This window comes from Cibotium barometz, chromosome 23 (assembly GCF_041138505.1).
Source record: "Cibotium barometz isolate CiBa-2024 chromosome 23, ASM4113850v1, whole genome shotgun sequence".
In the NCBI taxonomy this organism is placed as follows: Eukaryota; Viridiplantae; Streptophyta; class Polypodiopsida; order Cyatheales; family Cibotiaceae; genus Cibotium; species Cibotium barometz.
Genome location: NC_141068.1, coordinates 7,313,398 through 7,339,457, shown reverse-complemented (window position 1 = coordinate 7,339,457; position 26,060 = coordinate 7,313,398). Strand labels below are relative to the sequence as shown.

Genomic DNA, 26,060 nt, shown 5'->3' with positions numbered 1-26,060 from the left:
ATTGGGCTGAGTTGGTGTAGCTTGTGGCCTCTTAAGCTGGGGGCCAATACGAATGCCAACCTTTAACAAGACGGTAGGGCAAGTTGATTTCCATACCCATCTCTCACAAAGAGTATGCAACCTTTATTCAAATCTAACTCAAGCTTAGTTTGAACCCTTCACTTGTTATTGTAATTTGATTTTGAAGTTTAAATAAGGAACCACCATCACCTAGATAACTCTTCCAATAATGAAGCTTTCACATGTGTACTCAACAAAATTTTAGAACTATACCACCAACTTTGATGATGTGGTTGGTCAGTGTAGGCTGTACATATGTACTTGGTATAGGAGGTAACTAAAGATTAACCTTGACCAACAAGATTGCTTTAAAAATGAGTTGTATTTCATATATTATTTGTAAATGGTTGTTTTCCACTTTAGATAAATACAAGGTCTAAAGTAGTACTAGATCCTTTGGCATGCCATTAAAGAGAAGAATGTTGATTCGATTTTATCTAAACTGGCATTGTAGACAAAAAAAATAAAGCATGCCTCTATCCACATAATTGTGCAGGTTCACTTGTGTCGCATTCACAAGTGGACCATGTAAAGTTTAGACCCAACTTCCTAAATAGTAAAGCCCTCCTTTAGTGCTGGGCTCCATTGCTCATCAATTATATCCCACAATCTCATGAGTTTTAGCTTTTGTATGATGAAATTATATGTCATCACATGATGGGGCTTTGGTTTTGAAGCTTAGCATGGTTTCACATCGTCTTTAGATGCCTTGACATGAAAGTGATCCCTAAGTAACCAAGGGTTCCCAACTCCTGATAGATCATCCAATCTAAAGTTCCCTCATACCCTACATCATCCAATCTAAAGTTCCCTCATACCCTACTTTAGTTATAATCACAATCTTATGGGATGGTAAGCTCCCATGAGATTGATAACACCCCCTGATAGTGCTCGAAAAAAAGGGCAACTTAGTGCATTTTTACTGGCTAGAATGATGAAAAATCGCCTAAGATTTTTCATTGCCCTTATTTTAAGGATTCATCAATTATATATTTTAGTTATTAAGCAAGCAAATAGTATACATTTTGGGAACTAAAACCGTAGATTGAGGAGGTGTCCTTATTTTAATTAGTTGAAAAAAATGCTTTTATCGAGCAACACCCCACCTCCAGCCCCCCATGAGATAGCGAATCCCCGCCTCCCCCACCAAAGTTGATTTTTTTATGGGTGCAATCTCCTTCTAGGAAACAATGGGATGCCCACAAAAATTTTAATGGTTTTTCAAGATTTATTGTATTTCTCACCACAGAGCATTTGATGCCCAAAATGGAAATGATGGAGTGATGAAGTTTTCAGAGGCCTTCAAACCTTCTAGAGAAGGCCTCTTAGAAAATAGGGTTGCCACTATTTTGAAAATTTCAAATAAACTTATATATTTTGAAGGTCAACCTAGTTTATGGCCTTCAAATTGAAGATTAGGGTAGGCCTTCAAATTTTGGCGTGATGCATCTCAAAATTCAAGCATGCTTTGACCCACCTAAATTGTGTGGGTCACATTCACAAGTCTTAAGTGTAAAGTTCAAACCCAACTTCTTAAATAGTAAAGCCCTCCTTGGTGATGGGCTCCATTATTGCTAGATGCTTTTTCCCTCCCATGTGAGAAATGTGATCGTGTGCACCAAGCATTGCTTTTGGCAACACGTTATTGCTCGGCCTTGGCAGACAGGCCTTTTATATTTCGTGTTGCCGAAATGGGCCGAAAAGCAGTTGCATTTTGGGAGGAATTGGGGGTAAAAAGCAGTTGCTTTTAGGGCGCAGGCTGTAGCAACTGGGGCGCGTTTTCTGATAAAACGTAGGGTAAATCTTGATGCAGCAAGGAAAAGCTGTTGCAATTAGGGTACAAAGCTGTCATGTAGCAATCTGAGTGCTTTTTTTGGGGCCAAATTGTAGGTTTTTTTGGTAGCAGGCGGGATTTGCTGTGAGAATGTAGAGGAGAGGGCAAATTGGCAATGAGAAAGGGATCCAAAGAATTTAATATTAATCGGGCAAAGCTATTGTAAATTGATGTAAATCTGCCTCATCAGCTAGCATTGGGTCAGCAAGCGCCAAAAAAGCAGAGAAGAGACCACAATAAAGCACAGAGAAAAGCAGAACAAGAAAGTCTTTTTGTAGCCCCGTTGATGGGGCTCGCAGCTACCCTTTGACGCAGTCCTGGTCCTTTTGGTCGTGGCCAGTTTGGCCGCCTTCCTCTACAGCAAGCCTTCAACACCACCATTACATCAGATCAACAGGAAAGGAAGAAAAAAAAAAAGGCTTCACATCAAAGCTTCGCAGCATATCTACAACTTCTGCAAGTGGGTTCATTTCCCGCTGTATTGACCAATTGATCTGGCCCGGGAATTTTTTTCCGCGACTTGAATTCTCTACAGATCGATCGCTTTCTTCGGGAACCTCAGAATTTCTTCTTTCTCACTGTCGTGTACAGTTTGCGGTTCATTGCGTTCGATTGACCTTGCTTTGGGGGCATGTGGGCGCCTCTGCCCATAGCTTTTTTCTAGCATCCGGACGATGTTTGCAAACCTTGTCATTGCGTTTTGCATTGGCGATCTTCCCAGAGCTTTCTTCGCATTTGGGCGATCTCACCAGAGCTTTTCTCACAATTGAGCCATTTTCTATGAGCGTTTTACCTCCCTGCAGTCGGCGATCTGTTTTTCATCTATTTAGGCGATCTTTATAGAGCCTTTTCCCCCATTTAAGCGATCTTGTGAGAGCTCCTTTACCAGTTGCGCGATCTTCGTAGAGCCTCTTTCCCATTCGGGCAATTTTTGTCAGAGCTATTCGTTCAACACTTTGAGGCTTTTCTGCATTGTCATTAAGCTTTTTTGGCATTTGGGCGATCTTCCTAAAGCTTTTTTGTGCATATGAACGCTCTTCCCACAAGCTTCTGTGCATTTTGGGCAGTTTGTTGTGAAGCTTTTGTAAAGCTTATGAGCTTTTCTGTGCATTTTGGGCCATTCGTTGTGAAGCTTTTGTAGAGCTTATGAGCGTTTTCTATGAGTCTTTAACATCTGACTGTAACCCCTGTGATATTGTAGAGGTTGCCAGCCTCAAAATCTTGGGCCATGAGAGGACTGCCAGAAGCAAAACCATGTCACACTACCAGTTAGAACGTTTCTTGAGCAGGAACAAAAGCAGGCGATGGAAGCATGCTAAAGCAAGCACAGTTGTTGTCATCGTCTCCGTACTTGCCTTAGCGATGTGTGCTTGGGTCTCCTTGGTGTTCTCACGCACCAGTTGCTTTCATTCACAGCAAACTTGGCAGGGCAGCTCTTCCATCTTTCCGTGGGAACCTACAGAACTTGAAGAGCAACGCAACGACACTCTTTCTGCAAGCGAATGGCATCAGCACAGCTTGAACACAACAGGAGATCTAAAGATGAGCCAGCTCCTCTTTGGGATTGCAGGTGCTGCTCAACTATGGCCCCGGCGCAAGGAGTATGTGAAACTATGGTGGAGACCAATAGAGATGCGAGGGTTTGTATGGTTAGAGGAGAGCATCAAAGAGGACCCCAACGAACCTCTCCCCACAGTTAAGGTGTCTGAAGATATCAGCAGTTTTAGCTACACTAATCCAACAGGGCATCCCTCTGGTATCCGTATAGCCAGAATCATCAAGGAAGCATTTAAAATGGATCTGCCGGATGTGCGTTGGTTTGTAATGGGTGATGATGATACTGTTTTTGCAGCAGACAACCTTCTACAGGTTTTGAGAAAGTATGATTCGAGAGAGTTGTACTATATAGGCAACCCATCAGAAAGCCATTCATCAAACACCTATTTCAGCCATGGGATGGCATTTGGAGGGGGTGGAATTGCAATAAGTTACCCACTTGCGAAGGCGCTTTCTTACATGTTGGATGAGTGCTTGGAACGGTACCCCTTTCTCTTTGGAAGTGATGATCGGCTGCATGCCTGCATTTCCGAATTAGGAGTACCTCTCACAAAAGAGCCTGGCTTTCATCAGGTAGATACATCCCATGCAATCGATTCTCTTTAGTATTGTTTATGGGTGCTGCATAGATTGAACTGTTGACCAGTTTTCTCCTAAGTGTCCTTTTGAGGTTTACAACTCATCCTCAGACTCTTCTCATGATGTTTCTTTTTGCAGTTTGATGTCCATGGCAATGCCTTCGGTCTGCTGGCAGCTCACCCTATTGCACCTTTCATATCTATGCATCACTTGGATGAAGTAGATCCGTTTTTCCCACAATACAGTGCCCTGAATGGTTTGCACCATCTGACAAAGGCTATGCGGACAGAGCCTAGTAGCTTCTTGCAACACTGCATTTGTTATAATCGGGACAAGACACTCACTTTCTCTATTTCGTCGGGTTATGTGGTACAGGTGTATCCATATGTTTTGCTTCCTAGGGACTTGGAGAGGCCCGAAATCACTTTCAAGGCTTGGAACAAAAAAAATGGGGGAGGGGAGTTTGATTTTGACACCCGAACTGCCATCAAGTCCGTTTGTAATAAGCCTTTTCTCTTCTTTCTGGATAATATCTACCTTGAAGGGTCAAATGTGGTGACTGTTTACAAGCGTGACACGAGCACTGATAGCCGAAAGAGGTGGTCTTTTTGCTTTCGAGATGATATGCAGCAGATCCGTGTTATAAGCAAGCCCATGAATGAGCACTGGTTCAAGGTAAGACTGAAGTTCATCTCTCAGCCTTTTTTGCTCGTTGGTGGTGGTGTGTTGACTTTAGAAAATTGCATGGCATTATTGTTTTCTTTCTGCTTGCCTTCTGATGGCTTGCATTTCCCTTGGATAAGCCAAGGTCTCTTGATATGGATAAGTTTGGAGACTGTTATGTAGATACATGTGGTACTGGACATCGAGTAGCATGGTATTAGGTACGCAGACAACAATTCCGAGGTAGATGGGCACTGAATAGGTGCCAGGTGAGTGCCCAGTGTGGGCCATGGTTGACGAATCCGTGCAGGGATCAGACCACAACCTTTTGTGAAGACCTACACATTGTCTCCTCTATGCATTCAACAAACACATCCAGCTCGCTTTCTTCTTTCAACATTCAGCAGGCTCTATCATTTACCGTTCTGCATTTAGTCATATCAGCTCTAGTTTTGAAAGTTGACAGTGAAGGTATTGCATTTAGTCATATAAGCTCTAGTTTTGAGCATTGACGGTGATATTTTTTGTTGTGAGGCTGTTTGCTTATTTGCTTATGAAAAATAGAGATATAGAAGCAACAGAAGACACAAGTGCACACATTTACCTAAACTATGTAGCACTGTAGAACTATATTATTGTTGAGAGCACATGCTCTATGTACAAGCCTGCCCAAAATGTGGCTGAACCTTGGAACTGAAAATACAATTAATCGGCCACATATTTTCCCAAAAGTCAACCCAAAGTCAACTAAGAACCTCTGTGTGCAGGTGAATGCTGGCTGCGATTGTCTGTTGTTCTAGTACTGCTACAGGTGGCTCTCGGGCGGAGGGAGTGGCTGGACAACAGTTGAAGAGGCTCAAGTGGATGGTGATGAATAGAGAAGGACCCCTTTTATAATCCCCAATTGCATCATAGCAGGTCGGCCTGCTGATAGGCCTGCTCAAGACCTGCCTGACCTGTAGAAGGGGTGCTACACCTGCCCACCTGGCCTAGAAACTGTCTACTCTACCCACCAGGATTTTTGACCTGTTCACTACCCATTGGGCCTGCCCATGCTGCCTGGAAGGGTGTGAACACAGTGGAAGTGTGCCTATGCATGAACTGGCTTGCATGCAAGCGTGCGAATGCTCCAATTAGTTTGTATGGCAAAGGCTGCCTGTTTGCTCTCCATGTCCAGAGGCCTGGAACTTGCTTGATTTGTGCATTCTGAACATTATTAAGAGAGAGATGTGCCTCATTCTCTCTCTGGAACTATGGCTATCCTCAGCTGCATAGCATCCTGGAAAGCTCTCAGCAAAGGACAAGACTCATGCTTGAAGGGGCTTTTGTTGAGCCAGCTCTCATTGAACCGCACTTTGTGCTTCACAGGATAACCTTAAACTTCAGAAGCTATTAGAGCTTCCTCCATCAAGATTCTTGTTTGAATTGATAAACAATTAACTCTTTTGGAACCAATACTTCCTAAAGGCTTTCCATCATCTACTAGCTCAGGCTCGTCCTCATGTGGTAGATAACGGCCCATGTTACTCCTGGAGATTACTTGAATGGAAGACCAGATGTGGTAACTTCAGCACAAACAGCCTTACTGAGCTGCTTGATGATCTTAAATGGAGCTTTTTGGAGAAAGTTTGTAAAAAACTTTACCTGAACTGTTTTAGACGCTAATTCTGCATCTTCAAATAGACTCACTCACCTTCCTTGAAGTGGACATGCCTTTGTGTTTGTCCGGTTCATGAATTCATCTGTGCTGAGCCTTTGATTCTCCTTGCAAATTTGCATCTACATTAGATCAAGGTCATACACCACCTGGTGTGCATTGTGATGGGTGTGTGTCTTCAAAGCTTTGGTCCTCAGGTTCATGGCGAAACAGCCATTCACCACCTTGATGGGAGTCCTCTTTGTTGTTGCTTGACCTGAGTTGTTGATGGCGTGCCCAACTAGTAGAAACTTCTCTTGAAGACTCTAATGCAATCCCCATAACATGGTGATTTTTTTTATTTTTATTTTTCATGTTCTTAGTTTGTCAATCCGTCTGTATAGAGTCCTTGCCAAAATCTGCTCTGAACACAGCTGAAAACACAGTTAGTACTAAACCAAATCATAAGGTAGCAGGCTACCTCACCTCCCAACCGTGACGACCGGCATCCACTGATCTCCCCGAGCCAAGGCTAGGGCTCTTGCACAATTCTGTAGGCCCGTGTCGAACTCCGACGTCCCATACCATTGAAGCCTGCGCCTTTGACACACCAACCTACGTACTCACCATGTGCACGGCATGAGCATGTTTGCTTTCCTGGTCCAAAGCCAGACCTTTAGTGGTGCAACCGCACAACTGTCTCATAATAATCCAAGCTGATGCAATTGGTTTGATCGTGTAATGCACATCAAGACCTTTTTTATACCTTTATGTTAGTGAGCATGAAGCAATCCACTTTTGTCTTTATTCACATGAGAGCTGGAGAGAGAATGCACGACACCAGATTGGGTCCCAATCTCCTTCTGCAAGCAAGAATATTTGCTTTATTACTTTGGAGAACTTCTGTTGCAATGCAGTAAACTTACTGAAGATGATTGATGGAGGAATGCCAAACGCAAGGACAATGTAGACCGAACGTCTGCTGAACCATCAAACGGGCTGAAGACAAGTGTGAAGCCACTTCGGAGAGCCTTATGCACACCCAGACCCGCTGAGGGAGATGCACTGCCGAAGGCTAAATGCTGAAGACAACTTTGGGCTGCCTTTGGACTGAAGCACTAGAGTGCTTGGTTGAGATAGATGTATGCACATTGTTGGGCTACTTGGAAGCCATGAACCTGCCGCCAAGCTAAGTAGGAGGAATGTCACATGCACCCTACGCTATATGTAACATCATATAATATTAATACTCTTTAGGATTAGTTGTCGTATGCCATAGCCCCATTGTGAGCCCTAGTTTGGGACATGTCAAGCACGAGCTACATAAGTCAGTCTAGCAGCCTTAGATGTCAAGTCAGTCCCTTAACCCACTTGAAGAACAAAGCATTAAGTCATATGAGGCTAGGCATGGTAAAGTCAATCCAATAGATGCATAAAACAAAGCATGTTAAAGCATTCTATAGCATGGATGCAAGGACCACCCATTGGGCAGCCCACAGGGAAGCCAAGGCAGGTCACATGCCTTAGCATTTGATGCCAGACATCATATGGCAGCCCATATCCGTGTCAGCCAGCATGGAGGGCTGATCACAGGCCTTTTTCCAGCACTTGTAGCAATCGGCCAGCATCATATAACAAGTCGGCCAGCATAAAATGTCCATCATAGCATTTAATGCTTAACCATGGCATTTAATGCCTCATTTTCAGCAAGTCGTGGGTATTCACAACTGGCCGACAGCAGCATGAATGGACCGACCAGCAGTAAAATTCAATATAAAAGCAGCCCCCTGGTCCATTGCATAAATCACTTCATTCATTCAGAATTCAGCAAAGCAGTTCAAGAGAACATGCGTGCTTGTGATCCCCCGGGTTCTTGTAGCATACAAACAGCCTCAAGCACTCTATGCTTCAGTCCAAGGCAGTAGACCCTCTCATCTTCAGCCAATATATATGTGCATATCCTCATTAGTTCTGGATTTGCGTATGCCATAAGTGGCTTCATAGAGTCTTCTACGGTGCTATTGGTTCAGCCTGCTGTTCAGTCTTCTTCATCCTTGCATTGGACAGTCCTCGGTCATCATTCATTATCATCGTACAAAGTTTTCCAAAGAAATACAAGCAAGCAAGTACTCTTGCTTGCAAGGGGGGGGGGGGGGGGGGTGGCGCGGCTTTTAGTGTGTCCAATCTAGTGTCGACTCTTATATTCTCTCTCTCTACTCCTCTCGGTGGCCGCTTCATCATGTGCCGATGGTGGTGCTAGTGGTGGTGTCGGTGCGTGTGTTGATGATGCTCCTCTACTTGAATTTGAGCCGCCGCTCATCTTCCACGAAATGTCATCGGCAATGCTTTGCGGAATCTCCTTGCATGGGGCAACTTGTCCCCCAATCTTTGAAAGGTGCTGGAGAAGCCTTGTTGCACCACTGGTGTATGACTTGCCGCAATATCGGCATGTCCAATGATGGGAGTTGGACTTCTTGGTGTCCTTCTCCACATTGAGGCAATGCAAATCAAAAGCCTCGTGCTTCTCCCGAGGCATGATGGATAAGAGAAGGGCTAAAGCGTGGAGTAGAGGAGAGAGCGTAGAGAAGATGAACTATGGGAAGAGCTTGGGGGAAGAGAACTTGGAGTAGAGGCTCAAGTGGGATGGAAGGAGCTTGGAGGAGGGTGGAGGAGAGGCTTCAAGTAGAGGCTTGGTCCTTGAGGCTTGGAGTAGATGGAGGAGAGGCTTGGTCCTTGAGGCTTTTATAGAAGGACTCAGGAGAGATGAAAGGAAAACAGCCAAAAAAACGGGCAAAAAACGGTCAGAAAAAACGGGCAAAAAAACGGCTACTTCCAACGGGCAGAAACATGGCAAAATCGTACCTAATCGTACGGATACGTACGGTACGAATTGTACGTGCGATCTGATCCGTACGACGTACGGAACTAAGCCTGCACACATGCAACATTGGTATTAGATGGAATGAAGGGATGTAATGCATGAAAAATATGAGTAATCACCATGTAAACATGATGCCTAAGTGTGTTTAGTCTCTCACCAAGAGAATGGAAATAGCCTTCCACAAGCCAAGAGAGAAGCCATGAGCTCCAAGAAACATAAGTTTCCATTTCTAAAAATGATCATCAAAAGTTACAACCATGGTCCAAGTCCCCTCTTTTATACATGGACTTGTCCCATTATTAACCCTATTGAATAAAGTTCCTACTTTATTACAAACCATCCCTTCCCAAAGATTTTGTCCTCAAAATCAATAACATGTACAATCTCAAAGTATGAGACTCTAATGTAATCAATGGGAAGTGGTTAAGAGTTCTCAAGTACATCCTAAGCACATATACAATGAAAATCCGGATGTATAGAAGTCCACAAAGCTTCAAGCCCAAAGTGTATGAGTGGGACTGTTATGACAGCCCTTCTAGTCGATGAAGGCCCTTGAAAATCCTTCATTTAGACTCCATATATTAGGCTGAAAATGATATGTACACTCAGCCATATGTAGCCCACATCATAATCTTTCATTAGGATACGCCATAAAGCTTGTTGGAGTAGAAAAATAGGCCCAATAGTAGACCTTCCCAAAGCTGTCCAGAAATTACAGCATGTATACTTCTTTATGTTGAGTTTGAGAGAGTTGATGGATTTAGAGTTGATGAAGCTATGAGTGCTCCCGGAATCCACAAGAATATGTGCAACCCTCCCATTGATGGTCCCCACCAACCTTAGTGTGCTTGGGTTCTTGCAACCCGCCAACAACTCTTGTGAGATAGAGCATATGCAAGCTGAAATTTCTGCATTGGTAGGCATGTCTCCGTCCACAAGGCTTTCCTTAACTCCACCTCCCGGATCAAACGGAAACTCACCATCCTCCGTGATGAAATAATGGTCTTCAAGTGACTCCTCATATGCTTCTTCATTGCAATCCTCCCATTCCTCAATGTCATGAGAGTCATCCTTGTTCTCTTCCTCATCCATGAGGATCATAGTGGCCACAATCTTCTTTGATTTGCACACATGCCCGGGTGACCACCTCTCTTTGCACTTGAAACATAGCCCTTTGCTTCTCAACTCCTCAATCTTTGGATCATCCATTCTTTGAGTCTTCTTGAAGGGTTGAAAGGGCTTCTTCTTCATGAAGTCACTACCCTTTTTGGCATCAAATTGATGTATCTCATTCTTTGGCTGTCCACCCCCAAATGATGTAGGAGTTCTTGGATTAGAGGATGGTAATGTAGAGGTAGGACCTTTCCCAAAATTGTAAGAAGTAGTGGTTGGTTTGAGTGTGTCTTTGGTGAAGGTCATGGGCTGAGACCTCTTGTACTTTGGCTCATAGAGTTCGGCTAACCTCATAGCTTCTTTGAGAGAGCTAGGCCTTTGAGCCGACACATCCGCCTTAATGAAGTGTTCAAGCCCATGCACAAACTTTTTCATCTTCATGTCTTCACTCAAGCCTTCCACGTACATTGAAAGCTTCAAAAATCTCTTGATGTAACCTCTCACCATCATCCCCTTTTGAGAAAGCTCATACCATTCTTCATGGTATCGGTCGAGCACTAAGGGTGAAATGAAGGCCAAGTTCATCTCCCGCTTCAATCCTTCCCAAGTTGATGGCGTGTTCCCTTGTTTGACCAAGTGCCTCCACCATTGATGAGCATAATCTTCAAGATGTAAGGAGGAAAATTGTACCATATCACGCTCACTTTTTGGGTAAAGTTGGAAATAGGTGTCAAGCTTGGTAGCCCACTCCTCCAACTCTTGCGGAGATGACCCGTCACCTTTGAACTTTGATAGTGAGATTTTGTCTTTGACATCCTTGGAAGATATGTGGGATGGGTTATCATGTTGGGTAGAGGGCTTGAATCTTTGCATCTTCGAGTATGACTCCATAAATTGTGCAAAGTCTTTGTAATCCCTCTTGATGATATTCGACAATTCCATCCACTTCTCGTGAGCATCCCTTTGTCTTTGGGCAAAGGACATTTGATTCCAATCGAGTGCAATCTCCTCATCATTCACAAACACCTCATCCTCTTCCCTTGAATGCATTGCCCTAGAAAAGGTAGGACCCTTTGATGCATTGAGGTGAGACAAACCCGAATGAAAAGGAGGAGGAAACATGTCCTTGACAAGAGGTCTCCGTGCATCCGCCATGAATCCCCGAGTGGATGCTCCCAATGGATCCTCTTGTACGGCCTTCATGGAATCCTCATTCAAGATGCCCTTGCCTTTTCTTTGCTCATAGTCACCATAATTCCCATGCTTTTCTTGTGCTTGAGACTTCCCAAACTTGTCCTCCATCACACCAATCCGTGAGGATAATGTTTCAAAATGAGAATCAAGCTTGGAGTCTAAGGTCTCCAACCGTTGTACAAGCATTTGCATGAGGGTGTCATGGTTAACCGTCGCTTGTGTCCCTTGAGAAATTTGATTATGTACATTGCCCCCATTGTCTTCATTGATGAATGCATCCCTTGCATCCATATTACCTTCCATGTCCTCATCACCAATGATCATTTCTTGCACAACATAAGGTTCTATGGGTAGGTAATGGTGTCTACTATCCTCCCAAATGAACACAGTAAGAATTAGGTGTGGGCAAGTACTCTCTGTTTTAGGGTTTGTGCGGGACAGCTGAAAGTAGTAATTTGGCTCTAAAACGCAAAATATATGTCGGAATTAGGATTTTGACGGCTCTATAGAAAGCTAACGGAAGATAGAACCTACCCCTAAAAGCATTTTGATTCAGTCAAAGTGGAAGTATATTCCGTTTGACTTTGACCAGAAAGTCAACATGACTACTTTGACCGAGATTGTGATATCCGATTAAGGGGTTCTATGGCTCATTTGAAAACTCTCAAGGAGTAGAATAGAGTCGTGTAATCACTCGGACCTAATCCCAAAAACCCTAGGACTGAATTAGGGTTTTGTAAAATCCCAGAAATTCCCAAAATTCGGTCCCAAAGCTCAATCCGGCTACAAATGATTGGTGTTTCTCCCCTTGGTAGTTATGAATAACTCTTCAAGTGTATCCATGGGGTAAATCTCCAATCAATAAGCTTGTTTGGCTCCCTTGTTGGAAAAATTCCGCCAGAGTCTCCTTTGTAATTGGAACCAAATCTCAAATGAAAATGCAACTTCTCAAATCACAATGCAATACTCTTTGTATCCCACAATGTCATGAAAGATCATATGCACTCTTTGTCCATCAAAGCATTTGCAATATCCACACAATATGACGGAAAAGGGGCCCCATTACCCAAATGCATCCACAAAGTCGATGGTGAGGATTGTTGAGGACGCGCGTTGAAGCTTGCCGATCTCCTGGCCAAGCTCTTCTCACCCCTTCACCGAGTTTTCCTCCAAGGTGAAGGTTGAGGCCATTTCTTCACACCGGTGTACCTAATCCCCCTTTGTACCGCTTTACCATGGCAATCACGACACAAAGAGTTCAAGCCATTCTCCCCTTGGCCGATCCAACCAATGCCAAGGTACCCTCACACATTGCTAGATTCTATAGAAACTTGAAGTGGTAGCAATGGTGAGTGTAGGTACAAAATGATGTGGATAATATCAAATGATAGAACAAGTTTGTTGGCTTACAAGTATTGAGCATGACTCATGCCCTTTTACAATTTAGAACTCATCAATAAAGCATGGACTCATGCCTCAATCCATCATCCAAAAGCTCCAAAACACAAACTGTCAAATCCCCACGGATCTTCCCTCGTGATCGATCTTGGTTCGAAACTCGAATCCTGCAAACAAACGAACAACAAACAAGCAAGGGGGTGCAGGCCTGACTCACCTCCCAACCATGACAGCCGTGGGCAAGCCCACAGACTTGGCTGTCCCCACCGAGCCACGAGCTGAGCTAACTAGGATGACGTACCGACCAATCTCCTCCTCGCGACGTCCCATACCGCCACGAAGCTGCCCTCGCGGGCCTCGAGACTGCTGCCGGCCTCGGCTGCATAAAGCAGGTGCACGTCTGCACTAGATCCAGGCTCCAAGACCATAGAGCTCTCACAAACTCGCGAGACTCTCTATATCCAATAACTAACCTTGGCCACCCTTTTATAGGCTCTTGGCCGGTCATCGGGCGTCCACACTTGGCCGCCCGCCCGTCCATACTTGGGTGCCCGCCCGTTAGTATTTCCCTAACTCAGCTCGTCAATCAGCCTGCCTAGTTCCAAGCTTCCCCAAGCCTTGAAACTAGTCTTGCATGCGTATAGCACACGGTAGATACCCACTGTGCACATGACATACTCCCCTTCCTCTAAGAGCTCACTCCTGAGCTCACTAAAAAGCCAGGGTAATCTCTCTGAAGAGAAGTCAGTGTCTCCCATGTAGCGTCCTCCTCAACACGATCCTTCCACTTGATCTTGTATTCCGTGATAAGCGTATGACGCAATCTTCGTTCACGAAAGCCAAGAATCTTTTCAGGTTCGTGCGGAACAAATGTCATGTCTTGGACATCTATAATTTCTTGAGGAGTAACTAACTGATCTGCTCCACCCAGTACTTCCTTAAGTCTACTGACATGAAATACAGGATGAACTTTCACATGAGATGGCAAATCCAATTCATATGCAACTGAACCAATCCGTCGTGTAACACGAAATGGTCCACAGTATCTAGGGGATAATTTCGGAGATCTACCTGTCCGTAAAGTCTCGGAATCTTTCGGAACTCGCAAATACACCATCGTTCCTTCAGAGAACTCTCTAGGTGAACGATGTCTATTAGAATAAAACCTGTCTCGGTCTTGAGCACTTCTAATAGATTCCTTTGCAACTTGTAACATTTCCTGCATATCTTGCAAAAAATTACGTGCTGCATCATGCTGAAGTCCTGAGAATCCTACTGTAACAGGTGATCTTGGTTGAAAACCGTACATAAGCATGAAAGGACTAAACCCTGTACTCGTATGCTTAGTACTGTTATATGCAAATTCTAACATAGGAAGATAATCCTCCCATGAACTTTGTCTTTTGGATACATATGCCCGAAGCATATCCTCCAAAATCTGATTCACTCTTTCAGTCTGGCCATCAGATTGAGGATGATCAGAGGAACTCAAATTCAAAGTTGTTTCCAACTTCTCGAAAACAAGTTTCCAAAAGTCACTTGTAAACTTAGAGTCCCTATCACTGACTATGTCCTGCGGTAACTCGTACAGTCTAAACAATTGCTCGATAAACTGCCGAGCTAATTGCGTAGCTGTAATAGTCTTCCGGGTCGGTAAAAATCTAGTCATTTTTGTCAAGCGATCTACCACAACCCAAATAGAATCGTGGCCTTGATGTGTTCTTGGCAATCCGGTAATAAAATCCATGGAAATACTTTCCCACTTATTACCTGGGATTTGCAAAGGATGCAACAACCCAGCCTGTCTAAAGCGTTCAGCTTTATTTGCCTGACAAATCTGACACTTGAGAACATAATCTTCTACATACCCTTTCATCTTCGGCCAATAAAAAGTGTGTTTCACTAATGATAGTGTCCTGTGTACCCCAGGGTGTCCAGCAGAAGGGGCGTCGTGACATTCCCTCAGAATCTTGGACCTAATGTCCGGGATCTGTGGTACACAAATTTTGTCATTACGGAATAGCAAACCATTCCGAATCATCCACTGACCTCCTGCAGCCTGAATGGTAGACTGCTCAGTCACCAAGTCTTGGTCAATCAATGAGCTCCCGTCCTGGATCCTCTGCCAAAATGGCCCAAAATAACTATCAGTCCTGCAAAGCCCTCTCAATGACTGAAATAAGTCAGTAGAAATCTCGGTGAATGACAAAGAATTCACCTCTCTAATCCGACTAAGCGCATCTGCAATATTATTCATGGACCCTTTCCGATAACGGATCTCAAAATCAAAATCTTGCATTAACTCTGCCCAACGAGCTTTCCTTCCTCTCAAATCATCCGCAGCACACACATACTTGATTGACTGATGATCAGTCAATACCACAAACTTAGAGCCATATAAATAATGTCTCCAAACCTTGAGAGCATGAATCACAGCATAAAGCTCCTTCTCAAGGGTTGGCCAACGAGATTGAGTGCGTCTAGCTTTTTACTTTCAAAAGCAACCGGTCTACCATCTTGAAATAAAGCAGCCCCGATAGCAGTCACTGGCATCAGTTTCAAGAACATAAGGCCGACTAGGATCAGGCAATGCTAAGATAGGTGCTTCCTTGACTTTATCTTTCAAAAGTCTGAAGGCCATATCCAAATCGTTATTCCAAGTGATAGGCTGATTGGACTTACGTCCACGACCTTTCAATAAGTCGGTCATCGGGAGTGTGAGCTGAGAGTACTCCCGTACAGATTTCCTAAGAAAACAACAAAACCGAGAAAAGAACGAAGTTGTTTCACTGTTCGCGGTATAGGCCAGTCCAAAACCTTCTGAACTCGGTCATAGTCAATGCTCAATCCATCTCTAGTGATCTTGTGTCCCAAGTAAATGATGTCCGTCATAAAGAACTCACATTTACTCATCTTGGCATATAGTCGATTCTGTCTTAAAATAGATAAGACAATCGTGAGGTGTCTGATATGATCCTCAAGAGTACGACTATAAATCAAAATATCATCCAGGAACACCACCACAAATTTCCCCAAATGTTCACGAAAAAGATCGTTCATCATTTGTTGGAAAGTGGCTGGAGCATTGGTTAACCCAAAAGGTAATACGAGAAACTCATAATGGCCATACCTAGTCCGAAAGGCGGTTCTTTCGACATGCCTTTCATGAATACGTATCTGGTGATAGCCAGTACGCAAATCTATCTTCGTGAAATATTTCGCTCCTGCTAACCGGTCAATTAGGTCATCTGATCTAGGGAGAGGATAACGGTTCTTAATTGTCAGCTTGTTCAATCTTTTGTAATCTATACACATTCTCCAAGTATTGTCCTTCTTTCTCCTAAGCAACACAGGTGCACCCCAAGGTGATTTACTTGGACGGATCTGGCCCATCCTCAGATAATCTTCGAGTTGTTTAGCCAACTCATCTTCCTCAGCTTGGCTCATCCTATAAGGTGGAATACTCACAGGATGAGTACCAGGGATCAAGTCAATACGATGATCTACTGCGCGTTCAGGTGGTAAACCCGATGGCAGTTCCTTAGGAAATACATCTTGAAACGAATCAAGTATCTTCTGTAATTCTTTGCTTTCAAAGACACTTAATTCATTCACATCCATGGAAGGGATGAGAAAAGAAGAAAGTGGAATCAAGACACAATGGAAAGCGGTGTACAAAGAAGAATTCATTATATTTCCAAAATCAATTGTATTTACAAGAGGTCCCTGAGAGGGATGGATACAATCACCTAAAATACTATACTTGGTGTCCCTATGCTGAAAAGAAAAAATATGACTAGACCAATCTATCTGGACATCAAGAGTCTTAAACCACTCAATCCCTAATAACAAGTCTACATTTTCCAGATGCATGACATAGCATTCCAGAGTATCGTTGTAGTCCTGAATCTGGATTGGAAGCATCTCCACTTTGCGATCCCAAACTTGTCTGCCCGCCGCAGGTAGACGTACCTCATAGGTATGGTCGCTGAGTGTCGTGTCAAGACTCAATTTCTGTCAAAGACAACTGGTTAGCTGCCTTTGGCTTGGGTCCTGCGTTAGACTTGGTACCCTTTTGCTTCGGGCACTCATTACGCATGTGTCCTTTTTCTTCGCAGATAAAACAACGTCCTTCCTTCTTGAGCTTCAAAGCCCTAAGGAGTCGTTTCTTCTTCGCTGGTGTCGAACTTGTATGCTTCGAAGGTTGGTCCGAAGACTTGCCTTCATTCGTGTTAGCCATAGGTGCGGAGAACTTTCTTTTATGCTTGTTCCCCTGCTCGGTAACGGGTTTTGACTTGGAAGAGACCATCGTATCATCATAGATACGAGCTGAATGAATGGTCTCGTCCAAAGTTTTACATTTGTTATTTTTAACCTGTAATCGGTACGAGTCGGGTAAACCAGCTACGAAAAATCCCAAAAGGGTAGTGGGATCCATCTTTGTAGCTTTCATCTGCAAGTCACGAAACTTCTGGAGGTAGACCTCATAAGTGAGGTGCTGCGAGGTCATGGTCAAAGCTGAAAACCGGGCAACAACATCGTAATCATCCTCTTTCTTGAGGAATTCTTTCTTGAAAATGTCTTCGAATTGTGCCCAAGTCGTTGGCTTTGGGTTCAGTTCCTTCCACCAAAGCAAAGCTTTGCCGGACAGGAAACTTGCTGCTAACTGTATCTTCTTTCCATCATCATATGGATGAAACTGAAAGTGAACTTGCCACTTGTGTAGCCAAGTGTCCACGATCTCCTTGGTTCTCTGCTTTTGCTCGCCCCCGAACGGTTCCGGAGTAATATTGGGGCCTAAAGCAGAAGCCAAGGTATCCATTCCCGAGAAAGTAGAGAGGGTAGTGGTCAAGAGAGCGATGGAGTTCTGCAAAGCCTGCATCTGGGCTGCGATTTGTGCCTGACGTTCCGCCGAAGAAGCTTCGAGAGCTACTTTGAACTCTTGGAAATCTGATTTTGACACAACCTCGTCAAAAAGATCGGCATCAGTGCCTTCCGTAGCCTTCGCGTTCCACGAGGGGCTCCAACTCTGATTCTTGGGTCGACATCGTGAAGAGGATACGCGGAGAGAAAATTTGGTCTTTGCACCACAAAAGTGCGAGCGAACTCGAGAGCTTGAGAGCTTGAAAACTTGAGAACTCGAGAACTTGAGAACTCGAGAAGTCGAGAGATGTGTGGCAAGAAGCCCACGTGAGGGGTTTATAAAGGTTTCCCAAAAGCCAAAAAAAATCTCGAAAAGCTATGCTTAGCTTTTACTTTAGCTTTTGTGTTTTTTTCTTTTTTTTTTCTTGAATAAATATATATATATATATATTTTTTAATATATATATATGGATATATATATTCTCTTGTCTTTTAAAAAAAAATAAAAACCTTGGAAACCTTAGAGAGGGGAGGACTTTTAAACCTTTTTTTAAAAAAAAAAATTTAAACTTCCCTAAAGAAAACAAAAACTAAAGCATTAAAAAAAAACGTAATGCTTTGCTTGTTTTTTTTTTTTTTAAACTTCCCTCCTGGATTAGCCCGACTGTGTGCTGACTGCGTCGATTGAAGTGCCGTCAGAATTACGTTTGCGCCGCCACACGTGTATCTGCCTACGTTGCAGCCAGCGCTTGTGCGCACACGTAGGCTGCGCCTACGCCTGGCCACAGGGTCACGTGGCCTGTGCGCTGGTCTTGCGTGGCCTGTGCGCCGGCTGGGGTTGGCTACGCAGGCCTGGCCGCATGCCGAGCAGGCCTGGCCGCCTGTAGCTGTGAGCAGCCCCCACGCCTATGACACACACGACACACACGTCAGCCGTACTCGGCCAGTCGCCAACCTTTCATCGGCAATCAAGCACTTCTCTCGCTCTCGCTCTCTCTCTCATGCGCCAAAAAGCAACGAAAATCATCATGCTTTTTTTCTTCTTCTTTTTTCTGTTTTCTCTTCCTGCAAGATATGCGACTGCACACAAGGCCTCTTCTTTGAAAAAGAAATCAACCCTATTCAACCTACCATCTCCCATCAACATGGGGTTCTTTGATGAAGAAAAAATACATACAAATTCTGAAAACTGCAGTATGCACAGAAAAAACAGCAAGTTTTTTTAACACATACTGTACTTCGACCTCTTCTTCTCTACCTACCGACTTGCTCATGCACGAGGTATGCTCTGATACCACTGTCAAATCCCCACGGATCTTCCCTCGTGATCGATCTTGGTTCGAAACTCGAATCCTGCAAACAAACGAACAACAAACAAGCAAGGGGGTGCAGGCCTGACTCACCTCCCAACCATGACAGCCGTGGGCAAGCCCACAGACTTGGCTGTCCCCACCGAGCCACGAGCTGAGCTAACTAGGATGACGTACCGACCAATCTCCTCCTCGCGACGTCCCATACCGCCACGAAGCTGCCCTCGCGGGCCTCGAGACTGCTGCCGGCCTCGGCTGCATAAAGCAGGTGCACGTCTGCACTAGATCCAGGCTCCAAGACCATAGAGCTCTCACAAACTCGCGAGACTCTCTATATCCAATAACTAACCTTGGCCACCCTTTTATAGGCTCTTGGCCGGTCATCGGGCGTCCACACTTGGCCGCCCGCCCGTCCATACTTGGGTGCCCGCCCGTTAGTATTTCCCTAACTCAGCTCGTCAATCAGCCTGCCTAGTTCCAAGCTTCCCCAAGCCTTGAAACTAGTCTTGCATGCGTATAGCACACGGTAGATACCCACTGTGCACATGACACAAACCAACAATTCACAATGCCCTCACCATGGCATTTGCATAAGCATTTGTTAACCACAATCAAGGCATTTGCAATTGCATTCCAACAATCCCTTTCACATCATATTGACAAATGCATGCTTCCAAAACTTATGCTCTCTTATGCCCATGTGTAAAACATAGCATTGGCATGGCTATGTATAGCATCCATAGTGTCCATATGGCATCAAGATGAGCATGAGGGACTCCAAAAACATTGCATAAGCTTGCTATTCCATCAATGGCATGCCAAATGAGACATAATGAAGAAAATCTCCCAAAATGTGATCTATGAATTGGCCAAGCTCATGTGGAATCAATTCCTTTCACCATTGCCATCAATAATGCATGGAGAAGCAATATTGGCATGTGAATGGTCAAGCTTTAATGATTAATTTCTGAAAATTAGGGGAGTTTGAATGTGTCCAACCCTAATCCATTCCCAAGCTCCACCAAATGCTTCAAACTTGCAAGAAATTGATCAAACCACTCACCAATGTCATCCGGAAAGCTTCAATGGTAGAAAATGTTGAAGAAGCCTCTTGTTGAAGAAAAACGTAGCCTCTCTTTGCTCTGAAATTTGCAGCCAAAGAACACCTCCCATGTGCTTGAACATAGCTTGAAAATGTGCTCCAAACAATGGCTAAGAACCCTCTTGAATGGCTTCCATCTCATGAGGTAGTAGAGCTAGGCTTCACCTAGCTCTCCCTCACACGAATTCAGCGATTTTGAGGCGGCAGCCTGCTGTCTGCAGCCCGCCGTTTTTCTCTCTTGCTTTCCTCATGAAGTGAATAAGCTACCAATGATGCCTATCAAGTGTGTAAGAGCTTAGCAATGCAAGATTTCTCACAGCCATGGAAGAATGAACAAAAGCTCTCTAATCTTGAGAAAAAAATGTGAGTAAAGAGGTTCAAAAGATGGATCTCAGTGAGCTCTACAAAAACCCTAAGGTTTGGCATCAAAACGGGTAAAGGAAGAGCATCCCATGGCTATGGAAAGCTTGAGGAAGAAGAAGATGATTACTAAACGTGATTAGCAGAAAAGTTAATTGCAATTAGTCACTTGCCCTAAGTTTTGGTCCGACTGTCCCAAATTTTTGGTCCAGAGGCCCTAAATTTGGTTCAAAAATGGCAAAATCGGCCAAAATCACTCAAAATTCAAGCAATTTCCATGAAATGCTCACCATATCCATGAGATTAAGCAAGATTAGAGAAGATTTGTCAAGAATCACTCAAGGATTACAAGAAAATGAGAAAAAAAATTAAAAGAAACTCAAATTTTCAAGCAAATTTTCCCAACAACCCATGCATGCCCATGATCAAAATCAAGAGCTCTGATACCAATTGGAATGAAGGGATGTAATGCATGAAAAATATGAGTAATCACCATGTAAACATGATGCCTAAGTGTGTTTAGTCTCTCACCAAGAGAATGGAAATAGCCTTCCACAAGCCAAGAGAGAAGCCATGAGCTCCAAGAAACATAAGTTTCCATTTCTAAAAATGATCATCAAAAGTTACAACCATGGTCCAAGTCCCCTCTTTTATACATGGACTTGTCCCATTATTAACCCTATTGAATAAAGTTCCTACTTTATTACATTGGAGCATTCAGGCTCAACCACCACTAAGCATAGTCCCAAGGAGGTGCATAGATCCATCAGCAAAATGTAGTCAGGGTGGCAAATGAAGTGGTCTGTAAACAGGCGAAGCTACAGGAAAGCATTCCCTGAAGGCTGAGGGTATGTACTCAATTAAGCTCTCAGATCAGTTCCAAAGGCGTAGCAGCAGGCATGATTAGTTCCGATAGGTGACCCACCGCTGTGTTAAGGGAAAAGGATAGTAGGCATGGGGACATAACAGATGTTGAGTTCCTTAGCAAGACTTGGAAGTGGAGATCAGAAGTGGGAAGGTTTTTAGACAAAAAGAGTCAAAGTTAAAGTAGAAGGTCAAAGTCAGTAGTCCAGGGAGGAAGGATGACAGAGTGTCCACCACGTCATCAAGTTTAGCAGGAGGGGATGTCACGTGCATGGCTCTGCCATGGCTAATCTCCAGCATGAACATCTTAAATCCTTGATTAATCTAGCAGTTAGGACATCATTACCATCAGCAGTATTTGCATTAGCATTGACATCAGCATCAACATCAGCATCATCAATAGCATAGTTGCAAGCATTCTTTGCATCTGCGCATTCGCATACGAGTATGCTAAGTATGCTAAAGAATGCTTCAAACCTTGGCAAGGTTGCATTCGTGACCTTATTATGTATGCATAAAATAATGAAACTTATGCCCAAATTATTAATTATGGGAGAAGAAAAGAGAACACAAACTAAGATTTAAAGTTAGCACTTACAAGCTGAAAATAAAAATGAGGGTCGAGACAACATTTTGAAATCTCAATTTTTTACACGTTGCCCTTACAAGAACCTAAATATTGGCCAGACGCCCGTTTTTAAACATTGGAAAGACATTGGGAAGAAGTGAAGAATGCAAGCCTCTGCAATCGCGAGTTTGTTGCATTCTTTGCAAACGTTTGCATACCCTTGCAAAAGAGAATGTTTGCAACTATGATCAACAGCTTCAGCACCATCATCATCATCATCATCATCATCATCATCATCATCACCATGAGGGCATGGGAGCCCTGTCAGCAACCAGCAGAGAGCCCAAGCAGCACGCGGCCAGGTGCTAAAGGCATGGTCAGCAGGTGTGGGCAGCAGCATAGTCAGCACAGAAATTAAATAAAATGTTTCATGAATATTTGTCCATGCAACAGGCCGACAACAACTGTAGCTGGCTGACCAGCACCTCAAGCACATATAAAAGCATAAGGTCCTCATTTCATTCAGCATATTCAAAGTAAAAGTTATCATCAATCATGTAGAAGGGGCCATAAGTCACCCCTTTGGGGCTGAACAAGGGCCTAATCATGTACAACCATTCAGTCACCTTTTTGTACCATATTAAATACAAAAAAACCTGACACCAATTCTCTCTCTCTCTTCTTCTCTCTCCTTTGTCTTAATCATGTTCAAATCAGCATCTTGTTCTTAATCAGGCTTAAGGCTGTGGATCAGTACAACAAGCATTCCGTGCATGCAACAAACATAGGGAAAGTAATTGCATCAGGAGTCCAAGATGGTGGAGCTCACAGCTTTTCTTGCCCAGGCTAGTGTCAATGACAATCAGTTATGGTATCAAAGGTATGGATATTTGAGCTACTCCACTCTTGCAAACTTGTACCAAATTGCTGTCCAAAGTCAAAGATCCGTCTGCCATCTGTGAGGCTTGCATAGTGCCAAGAAACCACCCTTGGAGCATGCCCAAAATCTGGCAGAAGACTGAAACTGAAATTACAAATAATCACCCACAATTCTGCCCGAAATCAAATGAGAACAGTGAACACTGGCTGCCGCCACTCTAGGGATGATTTGCTGCTGTTTTGATGCTGCTACAGGCCACTCACAGGCTTAGGGAGGGGCTGGACAGCAAGAGAAGAGGCTAAAGTGGATGATGATGGAAAAGGGGGCGGGGTCATAGCAGGTCAGCCTGATGGCATGACCAACCCCACCTGCCAAAAAGGTCCCACACCTGCCCGCCTGGTTGGAACACTGCCCAGGCTGCCTGTGCTATCTCAACGTCTGTTCTCGATGGGCCTGCCCATGCTGTCCTGGAGGAATACTTTTTTTCTCTAAAGAGATTCTTCATTAGTCATTAAAGTGACTACAAAAAACAGCCCCAAAGTGGAGCCTCATGTATACATCCCTTGAAAGAGATATAGTGAAGAGAAAAAGAGGGGGGGCTTCCTCTCCGGCTGGCCCATCTTTCGGAGGGAGACTACATCAGAGGAGGGGGAAGGTAAAAGCCACACTGGGGGTCTATAGGGCCAGACCAGTCCATCCCCTTCTCAATCGAGGAAAAGGCCCTGACTCCAAGTGCGTAGGAAGGTGGCGTAATGGTGCTGCATCCGCTCTGAATCGCGTGTGAGGTGCTCCAACAAGCGGTAATATTGCTAATGATCTCCCATCTCTGGCAGACTCCAGCTCCGAGGGTCCATTGTGGGTAACAGGGACCGCTGAGGCTGGGATGGTCGAGATCTGAAAGTGGGTAAGCTGAAGGGCGAGGCAAGTGCTGTTCTCCTCGTAAAGTGTAGCTGCACCCTCCTCTGGCCCAAGAAATCACAGCCCATGTAATAAAACAACTGCTGGGGCTTTACTCGGATGTGAAGAGCCTGAGGATCCTTCACCAAACCTGCTTGCAATCCCAGAGGTAATGTCACTGAGTCTGCATTGCAGCAGCTGCACAGGGAAGGTCATCCCACGATGGTGAGCCAAGTATCAATGGTGAGGCTGTGATGTGCCAGAAGCCAAATGGAGAGAAACCTTTTGAGGGCAGAAGCTGTCCCAAAGCCTGTGCCAATAATCTGCAAGAAATTCAGGGAGTACACCCTGAGCCTGCCAATGTGCAGCAAGTGCCGTGTGCACCGTCAATGGCCTTTCTGCATCTAGCCTGCCAGATATTCCAAGCGTTAATACTGCTAATGATCTCCCATCTCCGACAGACTCCAGCCCCGAGGGTCTATTGTGGGTAACGGGGGACTCTCGAGGCTGGGATGGCCGAGATCCGAAAGTGGGTAAGCTGAAGGGTGAGGCCAGTGCCATTCTCCTAGTAAAGTATAGATGTGCCCACCTCAGTGGTGGCCCAAGAAATATCACCCCATGTGATAAAACGGCGGGGGCTCTGTTTGGATGTGAAGAGCATGCGGATCCTCCGCTAGCAATCCTAGAGGCAATGTCACTAAGTCTCCTCGGGGGCGTTGCAGAAGCTGCGTAGGGAAGGTCGTCCTGCAATAGCAAGCCAAGTGTCAACCACGAGGCTGCGATGTCCCAAAGCCTGTGCCAATAATCTGCAAGAAAATCAGGGAGTATGACCTGGCCCTGCCAATGTGCTGCAACCATCTATGCCTGCAAGAGAATGCACCAACCCAGGTGGGCCAAGTACTAAAGAAGGGAATGTCTGGGGCCTCGGGACTGCAGGTGGGGTCCCTTCAATGCCCGTTCAAAGCCTGATATTGTTTATCCCTTGTCTTTCATGTTTACGTGTGGAAACACAAAGGTACTAGCTCCTGCCTAACATGTCACATGCATTAGCTCCAACACTCAATGCATGCATCATGATAAGACTACTATTTGGGGCTAGGGTTTAGCAGAAAAATCAGCCCATTTTGTGAGATCTAATGTATAAGGGGAATTAATTTATAAAACTATTAGAATCGTGTGTGCGTGTGTGCGTGTGTTTAGTGCTAGCCTTCGTCGTGGCTGACTCTACCTCAGTTTGATGCTTTGTCTATGAAGATCTGTTTACTAAGGTGACATATCTTTATGCATGAACGTCCACCTACTCTTGAGGGTTGATGATGGGAGTGGGATGTCATAGCACGTAGTCTATGCTATGCATAGAGTTGATGATTTGAAGCTTTGTGAGTAGACTTTCATGGAGTCAAGATCGCACTTTGGTTTTTGTGGTTTGGGAAAGAGCTTGAACTTTCTGTTGGTATAAAAAAATAAATATTTTGTGGCGACTGGGCACTATTATGTTTCAAAGGCCTGACACTGCTATCTCTAAGATCTGGGAATTCACCTGTCATGAAGTTTTGTACTAATCTATGTGCTGGCTATCTAGGTACCAAGGCGACAGTGCTGTAAGGTGACATCATTGCAGGATCAAGAGTTGGGTATCAAGGTGGACTCATGCCAACTTAGAAGGGAAAGAAATTTATGATTGGGAGAATGCCATATTGGCTGATCACATTACTGTTGCAACTTTGCAGCATTTCTACATGCAGTGATATCTCCCTTGAGCGGACCAAGCGTGCTGATAGAGGTTTGGATTAAACTCATGTCCTTGCCAATTCTTACTGGAGTGACCTTTAGAGGAATGAAATTATGCAGTCCTAAAAGAAAGAAAAGAACATGAGTTCGTTTCTCGGGCCACAGCAGCAGTGCATTTTAAACGGCAGCTATTTTGTATAAGATGCACATGCTCTTGCGAAAGCACATCATTGTTGTGCTTCGTTTGTAAATTGATTCTTTTAGGCCCTTCCTTGAAGGGATCTAATGAGAGTTGTGATTTGAATGCCTTGTTGCACCGGCATTTGCACACGAGAGAGAGAGAGAGAGAGAGAGAGAGAGAGAGAGAGAGAGGAGTCTTTTAAGTCCATAGCCAAGTGAGGGGACCACATGATCCATGTGACACAGAGACGAGCCTTTTAAGGCCATAGCCAAGTGAGAGGACCACATGATCCATGTGACAGAGAGACAAGTCTTTTAAGTGCCATAGCCAAAAAAGAGGACCACATGCTCCACCCTCACAAACAAAAAAAGAGAGAGAAAGAGCTCCAG

General features: G+C 44.4%; 1 protein-coding gene across 2 annotated transcripts; it reads left to right on the top strand.

Annotated features, from left to right (window-relative positions):
- The first annotated feature begins 1,740 nt into the window (after positions 1-1,740).
- Positions 1,741-25,794, top strand: LOC147625577 (uncharacterized). 2 transcript variants are annotated; one of them, XM_086817090.1, is made up of 4 exons: positions 1,741-2,354; positions 3,098-4,024; positions 4,169-4,705; positions 25,342-25,794. In XM_086817090.1, the coding sequence occupies exons 2-4, from the start codon at positions 3,149-3,151 to the stop codon at positions 25,438-25,440; spliced, it is 1,512 nt and encodes a 503-aa protein (XP_086673216.1). In that variant the 5' UTR covers positions 1,741-2,354; positions 3,098-3,148; the 3' UTR covers positions 25,441-25,794. The 2 variants fall into 2 exon arrangements, with proteins under 2 accessions (XP_086673216.1, XP_086673215.1); XM_086817089.1 differs by having other exon boundaries at positions 1,742-4,024.
- Positions 25,795-26,060: the final 266 nt, after the last annotated feature.